Source organism: Sus scrofa, chromosome 14, assembly GCF_000003025.6.
Source record: "Sus scrofa isolate TJ Tabasco breed Duroc chromosome 14, Sscrofa11.1, whole genome shotgun sequence".
Lineage (NCBI taxonomy): Eukaryota > Metazoa > Chordata > Mammalia > Artiodactyla > Suidae > Sus > Sus scrofa.
The window spans coordinates 59,619,562-59,636,821 of record NC_010456.5 but is presented as its reverse complement, the minus strand read 5'-3'; the positions used below and the strand labels follow the sequence as shown (position 1 = coordinate 59,636,821).

The 17,260-nt window shown below is 48.9% G+C and overlaps 1 protein-coding gene across 2 annotated transcripts in view; it reads left to right on the top strand.

Annotated features, from left to right (window-relative positions):
• Window positions 13,269–17,260, top strand: part of CAPN9 (calpain 9) — a 41,555-nt gene continuing 37,563 nt past the window's right edge. The window contains exon 1 of one of the 2 annotated variants that reach the window (XM_021073119.1): window positions 13,269–13,717. In XM_021073119.1, coding sequence (XP_020928778.1) covers window positions 13,505–13,717 — 213 coding nt within the window. In that variant the 5' untranslated portion in view covers window positions 13,269–13,504. The remainder of the gene's footprint in view (window positions 13,718–17,260) is intronic. The other variant, XM_001927215.4, reaches the window with a different exon arrangement.

The window sequence follows — 17,260 nt, the reverse complement described above, 5'->3', positions numbered from 1 at the left end:
AAAATGAGAGTTCCCATAGTGGCTCAGTGGGTTTAGAACCCACTAGCATTCGTGAAGACGTGGTTCAATCTCTGACCTCACTCAGCGAGTTAACAATCTGCCATTGCCGTGAACTGTGGTGTAGGTCGCAGACGTGGCCCGATCCCAGTTGCTGTGGCTGTGATGTAGGCCAGCAGCTGCAACTCCGACTCGATGCCTAGCTTGGGAACTTCCATATGGCATGGGTATGACTGTAAAAGAAAAAGAAATAGACTTTGGTAAAGAAAACAAAATCGTCCCATCTTCCCCTTGTTTCACCAGGAGGAATCTGCGCCCTGTTAACCCATTCAGACCACACAGGATGCCCGGGCTGCGCTCTGCAACCTGTTGCACGTGGCTTTTGCCTGGCAAAAGCGTGCCTGCTGACTCAGACACTGACTCAGCAAACCATGGAGAAGATGGGGATTTGGGATGATGAGTTTTGGGATATGTTGGGATTGGAGCATGCTAATTAGGTGACATAGTCAGTGAATCCAGTTCCAGGTTCTTGTGAGAAGGGGTGGTAAACTTCATGCCAAGCACTGATGGATACTAACCTTTCCCCTCCCCGTACATTTTTCTCCTTCACCCACATCCACGTAGAAATGGAGAAAAGTCAACACTCACTTTCCTCGCCTCCTCCGTGACCATCAATGGTCAAGCAAGAGCGTCTGGCCAACAGGACAAAAGCAGAAATCTGTTGAGGGCTTCTGAAGTGCTTTTGATTTCCTTTTATTAGCAGAGTCGGTGGCTCTGACTCTACCCCTTCTTCCTCCCTCAAATGTTGATGTAATGCCTGGAGACCAAGCAGCCATCTTGCAACCATGCAACCACAAACATTAAGGACCAAAGGCCAACAAGCCAAGAATGATTGAGAAGAATGATAGGAAAAAGCTTTTGATCAACACACAGAGCTGCTAAACTAGTACCAGCAATTGCCCTCTCTAACCTCTACTTGTCTAAACTTAATTAGTAGCATTTAGATGGTTTTGAGTAGCTGAAAACATCCCTGAATGATGCAACTTTACTCCCGCTCACAGGCCAGAAGAGCATTCTTCAAAAATTCAATTCCATTGAGTTCAGGATGCTTCCTATCAAATTTCAACCTCTTGGTAATGGGTTTTCCCTTTTACATTTGTTTTAGTTGGTTTTATTTATTTATTTACTTTGTTTGTTCGTTTGTTTGTTAGGAAGTTTCCAGACTAGGGCTTGGACTGGAGCTGCAGTTATCGGCCTGCGCCACAGCCACAGAACACCAGATCTAAGCTGTGCCTGCGAACTGCACCACAGCTCACGGCAACACCTGATCTCTAACCCGCTGAATGAGGCCAGGGATCAAACCCTTGTCCTCACGGATACTAGTTGGGTTTGTTACCTCTGAGCTACAACAGGAACATCCTAGTTGGTTTTATTATTAAGAGAGCATGCAAAGTATAAAAAGTGTGGCAATTTCCCAATTAAGTTCAGAACTCAGTCTGCTATATCCAGAAACGTTTGATGACTCTAAACCTGGAATGAATAACAAGGGTAGTGTCATACCCTACTTTGCTATTAGCTTGTATTTTATCATATAATATGCTCCATCCATAATTTACCCTGGGATGAGGATCTGGACAACTATTCTGTCTCTATCTTCAATAAGAGGGGAATATGGTTACCTTCCCTTTGTGTGCTCCCAGGAGGTTTTGTGGTTCTTAATTTAAGTCCGCAGGGTGTTCAACTCCTCTAAGAAACTAGGTATGACTGACCACACACGCATTGTTGGTGTACAGGCTTTTAATAACAGCTGCCATCCTGAATGACTGGGTGAAAAGAAGTATTTGCTAATGTGTATTCCAGGAGCTCCCTATTTCAAGCACTCTATGGTCAATCCTGCCAAGTGAAGGATACTCTTATAAAACAAATAAAATGAACACCTATTCCAGAAAATGACAAACTATAGCTCATGAGCCAAACCTGGACCATGTGTAAATAAAATTTTATTGGAACACAGCCGTGCTCATTTGTTTCCATATAGTCTGTGGCTGCTTTCAGACTGTAACAGCTAAGCTGAGTGGTTGTCACAGAGAACATACGACCTGCAAAGCCTGAAATATTTATCACCTAGCCCTTTACAGAAAAAGCTGTTCATTCAGATCACCAATGACAAAGGCAATAGATATGGACTTGTATATTCTCCTTGTATTTCAAAATTAGCTTTGGGGAGTTCTCTTGTGGCTCAGTGGGTTAAGGATTCACTGTTGTCACTACTATGGCACAGGTTCGATCCCTGGCCCAGGAATTTCTACATGCCATGGGCACAGCAAAAAAAGAAAAACAAATATTAGCTTTGGAAACATGTACTGTAGTTACAGCACTTATTTCATGTATAACAACTATTTTTTTCCTACATGAAGGGATGACTATCTAGGAAATTCTGAATATAATGACACAGAAAAATTAGTTAACATTTTCTTCAGTTCACAATGAATATGACAGGTAGAAAAAATATACATAGCCTATCCACATGATGGCTAGAACCACATGTTACAAACTTTGTCACTGACTGAAAATTGATTTTAAAAAAATACCACTGGCAGGAGTTCCCTTGTGGCACAGCAGGTTAAGGATCCAGCGTTGTCACTGCTGTGGCTTGGGTCCCTGCTATGGCACAGGTTCAATCTCTGGCCAGGGAATTCCCTGGCCATGGGTTCAGCCAAAAAAATACTGTTGACAGAATTTAGATCTGTGAAATTTAAGCTTGGGACACTGGACTTAACCAAAGGGGAGAAACAAATAAAAACAAGAGGAAACGCTAGATCTGCCGCAAAAGAAAATTCTCAGTAAAAAGAAAATTCCAGATTTTATAATCAGGAAAATCTGATGAGGGCAAAACTAATTGATTAATCAGCTCTTCATTATAAACTCTAAATGGAAAAGAATTTATCCTGATGACAAGTACTTTTGAGAAACCAAAATGGAAAATGTTTCATTAACTTTAGAAAAAGAAAAATGCTTTAACCACAGAATATAGAAATTGATTAAGGAATTAAATTGGCTTAATGGATTTTATTCCAGAAAATATTTTTTCAAAGAACATTCATCAGGAGTCAGATAAATGTGACTAGAGTATTTTCATTTAAAACGGCACATTCTTGGAGTTCCTGTCGTGGCGCAGTGGTTAACGAATCCAACTAGGAACCATGAGGTTGTGGGTTTGATCCCTGCCCTTGCTCAGTGGGTTAAGGATCCGGCGTTGCCATGAGCTGTGGTGTAGTTTGGAGACACGGCTCGGATCCTGCGTTGCTGTGCCTGTGGCATAGGCTGGCAGCTACAGCTCCGATTCGACCCCTAGCCTGGGAACCTCCATATGCCGCGGGAGCGGCCCAAGAAATGGCAAAAAGACAAAAAATATAAGTAAATAAATAAATAAAATGGCACATTCTCTGGAGTCACTTTCATGGCTCAGCAGTTAATGAACCTGACTAGGATCCATGAGGATGTGGATTCGAACCCCGGCCTCGCTGGGTGGGTTGGGGATCTGGCATTGCCCTGAGCTGTAGTGTAGGCTGCAGACACAGCTTGCATCCTGCATGGCTGTGGCTGTGGCATAGGCTGGCAGGTACAGCTCTGATGCCACCCCTAGCCTGGGAACTTCTATATGCCACAGGTGCGACCCTAAAAACAAAAAAATAAATAAAATAAAATAAAATAAAATAAAATGGCACATTCTCAGGTGTCCTGTCCTGGACAGGCCTGGAGAGACATTTCTGTCAGAAAAGGGAGTTACTGTGAAAGCAGATACAGAAAGTGCTGTTTGCAAGTCGATCTCTCCTTTCAGATGCTTCTGCCCTAACACGAGGGCAGGCAAGGTGGCTGAACCCCATGTGTTTATCTTGGCGCTGATGCAGCTGGGAGAAGTGTACCGAGGACAGTTCCGCTCACCGTTTAATAAGTTTAGATAAGGAGTGGCTGTCGAAATGGAAAAATGTTGTCACCCTGTTCCCACTGAAGCCCAGCATTGTGATGATAGAAATTCTGTCCTTGTGGACCTGAGATGCTGTCTCTTACGGAAACCAAGCTCCAGAAATAACATTTATTTAATGACCAGTTTCTCTTCTATGAAAAACATGACAGAAATATTGGTTAGCGCCTTCCTACTGCAAAGAGGACTCAGGACACGCTGGAAGGCAGAGGCTGGCATTCCTCAGGCATCACTGGATGCCACCTCCATTCAGCCCCCCACGACGCCCCTGTGCCAGAGCTAAATGGCTCCTCCTTGCTGAACATTGGTATGAGAAGTACCCAGGACAGTCACTTTGCTTATCTTCAACATGAGAGGGGTCAGCTGCCTTGTGAATGATTCTGTGGCAAATGGTCAAGCTAACTAGACATAAGCTTGGCCTTACATGTCACACTGTTGGCCAAGATGCGAGGGAATGCTATTTGGTTTGCACTTAACAATTTTGTAAAAAACAAAATAAGAGAGTTCCACTGTGACTCAGAGGTAATGAACCTGACTAGTATCCATGAGGACACAGGTTCATCCCTGGCCCGGCTCAGTGGGTTAAGGGTCCAGCGTTGCTGTGAGCTGTGGTGTAGTTTGCAGATACCGTTCGGATCTGGTGTTGCTGTGGCTGTGGTGTAGGCCAGCAGTTACAGCTCCAGTTGGACCCCTAGCCTGGGAAATTCCATATGCTGTGGGAGCGGCCAAAAAAAAGAAAAAAAAATTTCACTGATGATTGCACAAGTGTCTCCTGGCTTCGAAGTTGGTATATCCAGGGCATGTGATTTTCAAGGACCGCTGAGGCCAGGCTGTTAAGGTCAGACTCGAGTATTTTCCAAATTTGCATACTGGTATTGAACTCTGGTTCTGTTACTCTGGAGAGATATAAGATTACTTTTCCCGATTCATCATCTCCAAAGCTTGGAAAGAAGACCCCCAAGACTGAAAAGAACTAAGAGTTGTGATACACACACAACTTCCACCATTTCTTTTTTCTTTTTTTTTTTGCCTTTCCTAGGTTAGAATGGCATCTGTAATTCCCAGGGTCTGGAGCTTTCTATGTCCTTTTCCATTGGTGTCCCCAAACCTCCACTTCCCATGCCCCTCTGTCAGTCTGTGAGGACAAGACAGAGTGCAACACCACTGGTAAAGGAGATCTGTTCTCTGGTTTTGGCTGCTGTAAGGTGTGGTTCTGTCACCTAACCAAGTAAGTTGAGATTTTTGATTCACCCCTCTACAGCTTGGGTGTTGGCCAGCTTAATCACTGGGGCAGCTGCAATACCCCCCAGTTGTACAAGGGTGGCTTGTAAGCTTTCTGAACCAACACATGGTGATTTGGCAGATGGCTGCCCCCCACCCCCCGCAAGAATGGTACTAGAGTCACTTAAGGCTGTCTTGAGAGGTTTGAAGATGCCACCTGAGGGCTCAAACTGCAGAGCTTGATTGCAATATTGTTCTGGAAGATCACTCCGGCAAGGGCCAGTGTCATGTTTGCTTTCAATGCAAAGGGCAACGTTTCCACCTATTGTCCTAAAGGGAAGAGACGGTTGTGGGCTTCTATAGTGTTTTTCTGGGGCCCAAATGACCCTCCAAAAAGAAGCCCAAACATGACAGTGGACCCTGCCAGGAGTGCATTTTCTTCTATGGACCCTGATGTGTACCCCGCCTCCAGGTGTAAAGGGATGGCAAGCCCTGTCAGGTGGTGAAGGCTGTGCCCAACTTACCTGTTGGTGACATGCTTCAGGTGCACCAGGTAGGTCTTATATCAGGGCAGTCACTTAAGTCAGGCCTTCACTTAAGTCTCCATAATGTTCATTTCATCCAGAAACGGAAGGTCTACAGATGTCAGTGGCAGATTAGGTGTCTGAAAACTATTTCAAATTTTCATGCTCCTGCATGAAGTATTCTGATCTCTGTAAGGGCCAAGGGCAAAGCTTCTGACCATGTTCAGTCCAGTTTCTTGACACATTGTCCCTAAAGTCTTTTTATGTCTGAATGTTTGTGTTTCACTCATCTGATTATTGAAGATGATGTGGGTTATGAAAGTTTGAGAAGACCTCATTCTTACTGTTTTCAGAAGCAAGTGGTTTATCTCTGCTGTAAAATGAGTTCCTTCATCTGATTCATTCCGTAAGGGGATGTCCAAAGGAGGAATCAAATCAGCCAGTCATCTCTTTTTCCCTTTTTCCTTTTTATGACTGTACCTGCAGCATATGGGAGTTCCTGGCCTAGGGGTTGAGTCGGAGCTGCAGCTGCCAGCCTACCCCATGGCCACCGCAACACTGGATCTGAGTCACATATGTGACATACACCACAGCTTGTGGCAACGCCAGATCCTTAACCCACTGAGTGAGGCCAGGGATTAGACCCGCATCCTCACAGAAACAATGTCAGGTCCTTAACCTGCTGAGACACAATGGGAACTCCATCAGCTATTCATTGCGCCTGCAGCATGTGGAAGTTCCTGGGTCAGGGATCTAACCTGCGCCACAGCAGTGACCTGAGCCACTACGGTGACAATGCCAGATCTTTAACCCACTGAGAATTCCTCAGCTACACATTTCTTTCTTCTTCTTCTTCTCCTCCTCCTCCTCCTCCTCCTCCTCCTCCTCCTCCTTCTCCTTCTTCTTCTTTTTTTTTTTTTTTGGTCTTTTTGGGGCTGTACTCACAGCATATGTAAGTTCCCAGGCAAGGGGTCGAACTGGAGCTACAGCTGCCAGCCTAAGCCGCAGCCACAGCAATGCCAGATCCAAGCTACATCCGAGATCTACACCACAGCTCACAGCAACACCGGATCCTGAACCCACTGAGTTAGGCCAGGGATCAAACCCGAGCCCTGATGGATACTAGTCCTGTTTGTTGCCGCTGAGCCATGACTCCTCAGATACTCATTTCTTTAGGTAGCATCACCGGCCCTCTAGTCAGATAGCATTCAGACCATCCACCATTCATAAGCATGCAGACAGCAACCAAACCGTGAGAAGAGCCTAAAGCTCGGGCAAGTCGTTGATATCCATTCGGAGTGCCACGAAGGGCAGTGGGAGCCTGGGAGGACCTCCTGGGGTGTAGTGATTTCTTCCAGAAGTTTGGTGGGATTTACAAGTAGTGCCCTGGGAAATAACGTGGTCAAAAGTTTGTGGCTGCCAGGCCTTTTGGTTCCCTACCTATCCCATCTCCACATGCCCCACTTCATGGGAAATGAGTGCAAACCAAAAAGTCCAAAGCGAAGGAGCTCCAGGAAGCCCATGTGGCCCAGTGAATAATCTGCCTAGTAATTGGCACCCTTTTGTATGCTTCTGTCTTTTTCAGATTGTGAAGCATTTGCCTGAGAATTAATATCAGTCAGGGGAAAGGGTAGATTAAAAAATTGGGTGGGGAAAGGATAAGGGGGTCCCTATGCAGCTGCATGTTTAGCATTTCTGTCTGCCCCATCATTTCCTAAAGATATAGCACTTGCGTGAGTTCCCTAGTGGCTCAGCAGGTTAAGGATCTGGTGTTGTCATTGCTGCGGCTCAGGTCACTGCTGTGGCGCTGGTTTGATCCTGGCCGGGGAACTTTTGCATGCAAGTGCAGCCAAAAATAAATAAATAAATAGGATATAGCATTTGTGTCCTTGGCATGGGCAGAACAATAGCGATTTTAGAAGGCAGGCGAATAGCTTGTAACAGGGCAGCAATTCTATGCTCATTAGCAATAGGAGTTAATGATCCACGGGGTTTCTAAATTGTGCCAACTGTATGGCAGACTCCAATAGTGTATTTGGAGTCTGTGCTAAGAGTGGCAGTTTTCCCTCTTGCTAACCTCCAGAGGGAAGTTGTGGCATAACCAGTTGTCCCGGTTCCCCTGAAATTTCGTCTACAGGAGCCCTCACAAAATAGAAGTCTGGATTATTTCGAGGGCTGTCTGAGAGTCATCTGGGGCTTAGAGACCATTTCTGAGGCTGCAAGGTGGTCACATGGGTTAAGGTGGGCCCTCCATCACCAGGGGGTTGATGTATGATGAGGGAGGCGAGCTGGAAGAGCCTGCCCACTGGTGGTACGTGGCTGTGTTAGGGGTGCTGTGTCCTAGGGTGAGAGGGCAGTCACAGCACAGGGCAGTGGAGATGGATGGCCGGCTAAGGTTTAGGCACTGGCTTTGTCAATCAAGGTGGCAGCTGCAGCCATCGAGTGGGGCAGACTGGATACCACAGGGTCTGATCGCCATGAGAAATAGGCTGTAGGACAACCTGAGAGGCACAAGCCTGTCCCAGAATGCCTGCAGCCATCGCATCTTTCCATAGTGCTATAGCTGAGAGAGTTTGCCAAAACTGGGGAAGCCGAGGGTGTGGATAAAGCTGAATTTTAAGGCCTCAAAGGAGGCTCACGCCTCTCAAGGCCAGGAAATGGGCCATGGTGTGTATCCAGAGGTTTGGCAAGGCTGCAAAATCAGGTTATATCACCAGAAAGCAGCAGCAGCCCCCAGCTGCCCCTGAACACTTGCGTAACCGTTTGTTCATTTTAGCCATCGGGATGGGCCACATTGGCTCCAGATGTTTGGGGTGAGCCTCTGACTGCCCTAAGATCTCATGTCCTCAGGAACAGTTGTTTGTATCCACTGGAGTTTTAGCTCTGCCGGCTTTATGACCTCATTCGGCCTGTCCCTTTGGGAGGATGAGAGCATCTGTAAGAGCTGGTTGCAAAGTAAAAGGTCAACGGAGTTCCCGTTGCGGTTCAGCGGAAACGAACCCAACTCGTATCCATGGGGACGCGGATCCGATCATCAGCCTCACTCAGTGGGTGGAGGATCTGGTGTGGCCATGAGTTGTGGTGTAGATCGCAGATGTAGCTCAGATCCAGCGTTGCTGTGGCTGCGGCGTTGGCCTGCAGCTGTAGCTCCATTCGACCCCTAGCCTGGGAACTTCCATATGCTACACCTGGGGCCCTAGAAAGCAAAAAAGCAATAACAAAAACCAAAGTGAGAGGTCGACACACTGAACAAGAAAACACCCACTCAGAGTAGCTCTGAGGTATGCAGGCCCGTGCTGATTGTCTCCCTTTAAACAGAAATGCAAGAGAAAAAACTGAGTCAGGGTGTAATGGGTTTGAGAAAAAGGCTGAACAGAGGCCCATCACTATAAAGCTGGCTGTGCCTGCAGGAGTCAAGGTGAGAATAATAACAGCTGGACCAAGCGCCACAGGACGTCAAGGAATTACAAAAGCATCTTGTATAAATTGATAGATTTGGTTCCTTTCCGAGTCAAATTTGCCTTCTTTCTCTGTCGGCCAGGTGAGGGAGTTACCGGATGAAGAAGTAAAGACTAGTAATCTCTCTCCAACTCTCTGTTGGAGTTCCCTGGTGGCCTGGTGGTTAAGGATCTGGTGGTGTCACAGCTGTGGCATGGGTTACTTCCCTGGCCCAGGAACTTCTGCATTCTGCAGGCACACCCCCAATCCCCAAAAAAGTATAATTAATGTGCAATATTATATAAGTTACATGTATGTAGTACAGTGATTTACCATTTTAAAGGTTATGTTCCCTTTATAGTTATTATAAAATATTGACCACATTCCCATGTTGTACAATATATCCTCACAGCTTATGTAATAGACTCCCTGTGGTCTTTGGTCCAGCTGTCCATTCCCACGAGTAGCCCAGAACCTCGTTGAGACAGCTTTAAAGGACTCATCAGAGAAATTTAAGTCAGGATGAGTTAAATAATAACAACAAATAATAAGGAAAGTAGAAGATATGGGGTTTTGTCTGAGGACAAGGAAGCAAAAATGCCTTTCTCTTTACAGTTTATACTGGCATTACATTTACCTAACAAATCTCTGGCAAAAAGATGAGACGGGAGCTGCAGGAAGGCAGAAAGGGAAGACGGCTGCTGAGAGGGTCTGGGGGTTTCGGGGTGAGCTGAGGTGTGGCAAGGGATGTGGCTGCCTAGAGGCTCCCGCAGCTCGGACAGGATCCGGGAGAGAGGTGCACACAGGTGGGGAGGAATCCTCGGAGCAAAGAGAAAGTCACATCAGCATCGTGATGAGACCCAGCTCCCAAGCCTCTGTTTTAAGTTGAATGGTGGGCTCTGGGGTGCAACTGAGGATGGGCAGACCCCCTCCCTTAAGGGGAGAAAAATGGAACTTCTAGGGATGCCGAGGCCTAGGAGGGCCCTTCTTACACCTTTTTTTCTCTTAAGGGCAGGATAACCTCTCTTCCAATTCTTGCCTTCTTGCAATGCCTGCTGTTGTCTGCAGGCCCACAGGGAGCGCCTGCCTGACCTTTGAATTATCCTCAGAGTCATACTTTTGTTTTTCTAAAGATTCAAGTTCCAGAGCAGGAATGGTTGTTTTTAATTCCTTTTTTCCTCCCACTTTCCTGTAAACTGTTTTCAAAGAAGCACATGGCAGCTCTGTTTATTAAGCTTAACGACTGTCATGACCGACAAACCAGGCTAATTTATTTTATTTTATTTTATTTTATTTTATTTTATTTTATTTTTTCTGTCTTTTGAGGGCCATGCCCATGGCATATGGAGGTTCCCAGGCTAGGGGTAAAATCAGAGCTATAGCTGCCAGCCTACGGCACAGCCATAGCAACACCAGATTTGAGCTGCATCTGCAACCTACTCCGTAGCTTATAGCAATGCCAGATCCTTAACCCACTGAGCAAGGCCAGGGATCGAACCTGCATCCTAATGGATACTAGTCAGGTTCATAACCTGCTGAGCCACAACGGGAACTCCTGAATTTGTCTTTTTTTTTTTTTTTTTTTGTCTTTTCAGGGCCACACCCGTGGCACATGGAGGCTCCCACGCTCGGGGTCTAATCAGAACTGTAGCCGCCAGCCTATGCCAGAGCCACAACAATGCCAGATCTGAGCCTCGTCTGTGAACTACACCACAGCTCATGGCAACACCGGATCCTTAACCCACTGAGTGGGACCAGGGATCGAACCTGCAACCTTATGTTTCCTAGTCGGATTCATTTCCACTGCGCCATGACGGGAATTCCCTGAATTTGTCTTTTAATATCAGGAAAAGCATTTCCTACTAGAGCAGAAGAAATTAGGGAGCTTCCTCTGCTCCAGAATTCCAGGTTAAATGCAGAGAGCCTTTGAAAAGTTGGCACAAAACGTCCAACAAAGGCTTTTAGATGATCTCCTTTCTTTTTTTTTTAAATTTTTTATTTTTATTTTTTTATAATTTATTTTTTTCCCACTGTACAGCAAGGGGATCAAGTTTTCCTTACATGTATACATTTTCCCCCCACCCTTTGTTCTGTTGCAACATGAGTATCTAGACATAGTTCTCAATGCTACTCAGCAGGATCTCCTTGTAAATCTATTCTAAATTGTGTCTGATAACCCCAAGCTCCCGATCCCTCCCACTCCCTCCCTCTCCCATCAGGCAGCCACAAGTCTGTTTTCCAAGTCCATGATTTTCTTTTCTTTGGAGATGTTCATTTGTGCTGGATATTAGATTCCAGTTATAAGTGATATCATATGGTATTTGTCTTTGTCTTTCCTTTCTGAGTGCAAAATTTCAATCTTTGACCATTAACTTCCCCGGGGGAGAAATGCCTCTGAATTTGCTCCTACTAACCTGATTAGCTTCCAGTAGAGCCCCCTCCTGGTCACTGGCAGGTGGGCCTGGGAGAGGGTGTGGCCATCAAATTCCTGGAGGGCTTAGCTCTCCAGGATGCTCAGTACAGGATGGTTGTGGGCAGGAAGAATGCCCCTCGAGAGCCAGTCATTGGCTCTGTGCATGGGGTTAAGAACAGCTGCTAATCTTTCCAATTCCTCCTCTCTTGTGAAGGTAAGAGCGTTTTATAATTTCAAGGTCAGCTGCTATCCCATGAACATGAATTCTCTGGGGTGAAGAACACTGGACAGGAGTGTCTGAGGCTGGCAGGGTCTGATTACAGAGCTCTGGAGAGGAGACAGTCAGAGGGACAGCAGGAGGCACCTCCCTGCCCTTCTAGGCTACTCTGCTAAATTCATTCCCTCCTGCTCGGAGCCGGAGGTCAGGGCTGATGCCCTCTGTAAGTTTTCTAGAGAGAAGGGGGTTAAAACTGGCAGCTGGAAGCTGGCCTCTTAGGCTCTAAGGGAACTGGCTGAAGATTTTGAGATGGGGGTCGGGGGGAGGTTTAAACTAGAGGCCCAGAGATGCAGAAGGTCTCCTGGAGGGTCAGGGAGTTGGGGACAGACGGGAGTAGGAGGGAGAATTGGCTTTTTTTTTTTTTTTTTTTTTTGCTTTTTAGAGCATATGGGGGCTCCCAGGCTAGGGGTCAAATTGGAGCTACAGCTGCCAGCCTACACCACAGCCACAACAACGCAGGACCCGATCCATATCTGCGAGCTACACTGCAGCTCACGGTAATGCCAGATCCTTAACCCACTGAGCGTGGCCAGGGATTGAACCTGCAACCACATGGTTCCTAGTTGGATTTGTTTCCACTGCACCACGACGGAAACTCCAAATATTTGGCTTTTAATTTTTGTTCCAAGTTCAACTTTTGTACTTCCTTTTTATCAAAGGATTCCCTGAGGCTAGATGTTATATTTTGGGTTTTCTTTTCACTTGGATCCTCCCAAAATACTGACAGAGCAGCTGCTTAGTGTCAACAAAAAAATTAGTTGATCTAAGAAAGAAATGGAAAATTTGATTGGAGCCAAATTTGAGGATTATAACCTGGAAAGAGCATCTCAGAAAGCCCGAAGAACTATTTCATCCCTAGAAGTCCAGGCACAGCCATAGAAATTTTGTTTTTGTTTTTGTTTTTCCACACCTGCAGCATGCAGAAGTTCCCAGGCCAGGGATCAAACACTTTCCCTAGCAGTGACCACACCAGATCCTTAACTGCTAGGCTACCAGGGAGCTCCCCATCTGTTTTCACAAGTAGCATCTGACTGGCACACAGCCACACTTTTTCCTTCCCGAAGCATAGTGGCTGCCTTCATTCTACAAGCCGTAGCTAAATAGTTGCAACACGGACTGCAGGGCCCCCCAAGCTGGGAAGATTGACTTTCTGGTTCTTGACAGAAAGAATTTGCCAACCCTGACCTAAATCAGAGAGGCTGTGAGAAAGCTGTCCAGGCAACATGTACTACTGCCATTCACTCAGCTCCCTTCAGACTACAGAACTCCACAAGTCTCTGGCTTAAGAGGTGACTCAAGGTCACCCTCTCCCCACAGCACAGCCAGCGCTGCCTGCCACCTCGTGGACCAATCTGGCATCTCACTCTCTTGCCCATAAAGCCACCCTGTCTCACGGGGTCTCCCCGTGCATTAAGCCAAGGTGCTGCCTCCGCCCAGAACTGGCCCAGGCTTGGAGCTCCATCCACGCCCACAGGTGCCCCCAGGAGGGCAGAGGCCCTCTTACCATTTGCCATTAGGGCGTGCCCCATTTCTGTCTATCAGGGAGGTTCCCAGGAAAGCAGGTGGAGGCCAAGGGCCACTCAGCCCATTGCCCTGCGCTGGCTCTTTTTGACCAGCACCCACACTCTTCCTCCCACCCTCTGCTGGCCATGCCTCACCTCTACCGGGCCCCCGGGCCTCAGGAGCCCCCCACCCCCAAGGATGCCCGCATCACCCACTCCTCTGGCCAGAGCTTCGAGGAGCTGAGGCGGGCGTGCCTGCAGAAGGGCGTCCTGTTTGAGGACACAGACTTCCCAGCTGATAGCTCGTCTCTCTTCTACAGCGAGAGGCCCCAGATCCCTTTCGTTTGGAAACGGCCAGGGGTGAGTGAGACCCAGAGCGGTGGGGGCAGCGGATGAGGGTGGGGTGCGGCTCTGTGGCCCGGGGTGTGGGGGACTGGGAAGGGGGAGCTGTGCACAAACTGGACTAAGTGCACCTGCCAAGTCCACCGCCAATGGGCTGTGCCATTTGATGCTCAGGGACACAGGATGCTCTGGGTGGTACCCAGGTATCTGGCTGCTCCCCCAGGTCCATGGTCCCCCCTGCCACCTGAAGCCCAGGACCCAGGGTCAGAGAGGGTCTCACCAGCAAGTGGTAAGCGGGGTGGGGAGGATGGGAGGGTCAAAGCTCTATCCAGAGGTGTCAGGTGACACATCCCACCAGATCCCAAGGGCAAAAGGCAGAAATGGGTGGTGGACAGTCCCCCCAAATCCCTTGTGCCAATGCTGAGACGCTGCACACCAGGTGCTCAAGGGCTTCTGGCCGGAGCCCAGGGTGCTCAGCCTGTACAGAAGCTCGCTCAGCAAGCGCTCAGGATGTGTGTGATGCACAGGGGGCACGAGAAGCAGGCGTTCTCTCCCCAGACCATGTATCCCCTGACCAGGCAGTGATGGTCTCAGGCAGCACCAGCTGGTGTGATAAGGAGTCAATATTTGTCATGCTGGATTAGTCAAACCTTGACCTCTGACCTGGTGCCGGCTGGCTCTCCTCCCCTGGGGTGGGTCCAGGTCTGGGAGCGGCTCCCATGGGCCAGGCAGGGGGGGACTGGACCTAAAGGGGAGAGCCTGTGTGTTTGTGCCACCTGCCACTAATGTGCCTGTGACTGTGCTCTCATCACTGAAGTTACCAGGCCCCAGTCCCCTCACCATAAGGTGGTAATAGTAATGGCCAGTGTAGGACAGTCATCTAGCAGGCAGAAGGTACTGGGCAGGGGGCAGCTGTTAGCCTTACTGCTGTCCTGGCTGCAGCAGCATCACCAGCAGCTCTGGATCTCCTCTCACTGTGAGAGGCACCTCTCCATCTCCCCACGTTAAATAATGCCCATGTTTTAAAAGCATAATATCTAGGAGTTCCTGTCATGGTGCAGTGGTTAACGAATCTGACTAGGAACCATGAGGTTGTGGGTTTGATCCCTGGCCTTGCTCAGTGGGTTAGGGATCTGGAGTTGCCATGAGCTGTGGTGTGGGTTGCAGACGCGGCGTGGATCCTGCGTTGCTGTGGCTCTGGCTTAGGCTGGCGGCTACAGCTCCGATTAGACCCCTAGCCTGGGAACCTCCATATGCCGCGGGAGAGGCCCAAGAAATGGCAAAAAGACAAAATAAAAAAAAAAAAAGGCATAACATCTATTTTATTTATTTGTTTATTTATTTTTGGCTGAGCCCACAGCATGCAAAAGTTCCCCGGGCCAGAGATCAAGCCCATATCCCAGCAGTGACAATGCCAAGTCCTTAACCACTAGGCCATCAGAAAACTCCGTTTTATTTGTATTTTTTATTTTTATATAATACGTCTATTTTAAACAAACACCAAAATCTCTGGGCTCTTCAGGGCTGGGCCCAAAGCACACATAAGCTGTTATTTACACAGGGTTAAGCTCTTTCTTGCTATTTCCTGTTGTAGGCCGTGTGTGTTGTGTGTGTGTGTGTGTGTGTGTGTGCGCGCGCGCGCGCGCGTACACAAGCACACAAGCACATGTCTACATACCAGCTTCTGCTTGTCTAGTATTTTCCCAAGTCTGACAAGGCTGCAGAGAATAACCAAGCCTTTTCTTCTGAGAAATTCCAGTAACTCCCTTCCCTCCTAACCGTCTCCCTGTCTGCAGTCTTAGTCCATGAGGCCATCCCTATTGCCACCCTGTCCTGGGTGCGGCATCCCCCAACACCGCCCCCCGCCCCCAGGTTGCTGCCAGGACCCCCAGGGGATTCCATCACCCAGACCCCAGCTCTGGGAGGTGTTCATCTTTGCCACTGCTCAGTATTGTCTCCAGTGATGGGCAAGGACCCCACCTAGCAGACTGGATACCAGGAGCCCTTCCACTCTCCACCAAGGTCTGGACAGGGCTTTGATTTATCGTAGCTGGGCTGCAGCCCTTCCTGGGGGTTCAGCATCAGAATCTGTCCTGCCCTTTGCTTTGTCTGTGCTGAGAAGACACCCCGTCTTCGCCCCCAGAAACACGCTCTGTGTGTCTCCTACTCTGGGACATCAGGAGTGAGGGGCCGGTGGGAATCTATGTTCCCCTGCAGGAGGGAGACCCGGGGCAGCCGGGAAACGGTGAGAGTTGGGGAAGGTCTCTCCAGCAGCCTCTGTGGCTGGAGTGTGGTTTGCACTTCTGTTTGGCGCTCATGTGGTGCATGTTCCAGCCACCAGCGCCGGTGTCCACTGAACTGGGGTGGGCACCCTGCCTGCCCCACCTTCTTGTCAAACACAGCTGTGCTTGGGGTGGGGCGGGGCACAGGAGAGCCAGCAGAGCCAGGACAGTCAGGGGACAACAGAGGTGCAGGCAGCCAGTCCTGCCCCTCAAGGAGCCAGGGCAACAATGCACTCGGTGGGGGTGAGAAGGTGAGGTCACCCAGGGGTGGGTCTGCCGCAGGCTAAGAGGAGCTGAGTGAAGAGATTGGGCATCTCCCAGCCTGATGGGGCCCAGCCAGGATGCCATCTGCTAGCCTGACTGCCTCGGTTCCTGGTGCCTCAGGCACCCTTTCCTCCCCGACTCCCTGTCTGCCTGCCCCCACCTGCTTCTGCCATGCAATCCCCTCTCCCTCCCAGCTTCTCAGCCTAAACACATCACACGGCCTCCTGAAGGCACCGCACCCCGCCAGCCTGGACTCCAGGCTGCCTGCATACCCCAGGGCATGTGGCCATCACCCCCTGTACAGTGGGGCTCCCTGTGTGGGCCCAACCGCCCATCCCTGCTCTGGGGCACCCCCCACACCCCGTGTCCCCACATGCCTAGCACTGGGCACAGCTGGAATCAGCACACAGCTGTGGGTCGTAGGGTCCAGCCTCTCCGACCTTGTTAGAAACATGGCTTTTCCTTTTTTAAATTAAATACTTAATAGAGAAAAGTCAGTGTGTTTGGCTGAGCCCCGGATGGGGTACGAGGTGAAAAGCAAACATTCCTGGATGCCTGGCGCCCAGTCCTCCAGGAAAACTACCACTGGTGCCCAGGCTGGCCTTCCTCCCCAGGTCTCCAGGCTGAAGGGTGGGGTCACTTCTGGTCTGTGGAGCCCCCTCTGATCTTCCTGTCACAGGACTGTGGTTCCAGGTGACCCTTGTCCCCAAGGCCCCAGATGTGCAAATGCCCTCGGGAGCCAAGGTCAAAGGGGAGAGAGCAAGGCACGGGAGGATCTTCCCGGGCAAGGCCCTCACCTGCAGCTGCCCGCATTTACGGACAGGACTCCCACAGCCTGCAAAGAGGTGGGAATTCCAGGACTGGGGTTCAGGATGGCGGTCAGCCCTGCGCTGGCCCTGGGTTTGTGGTCCATTATTGGCACAGCCATATTCAGAAATTCTCCTGGCTGAGTTTGCTGGGATGTTTTATTTTTTTAGGTTTTTTTTTTTAGTTTTTTGTTTTTTGTTTTTGTTTT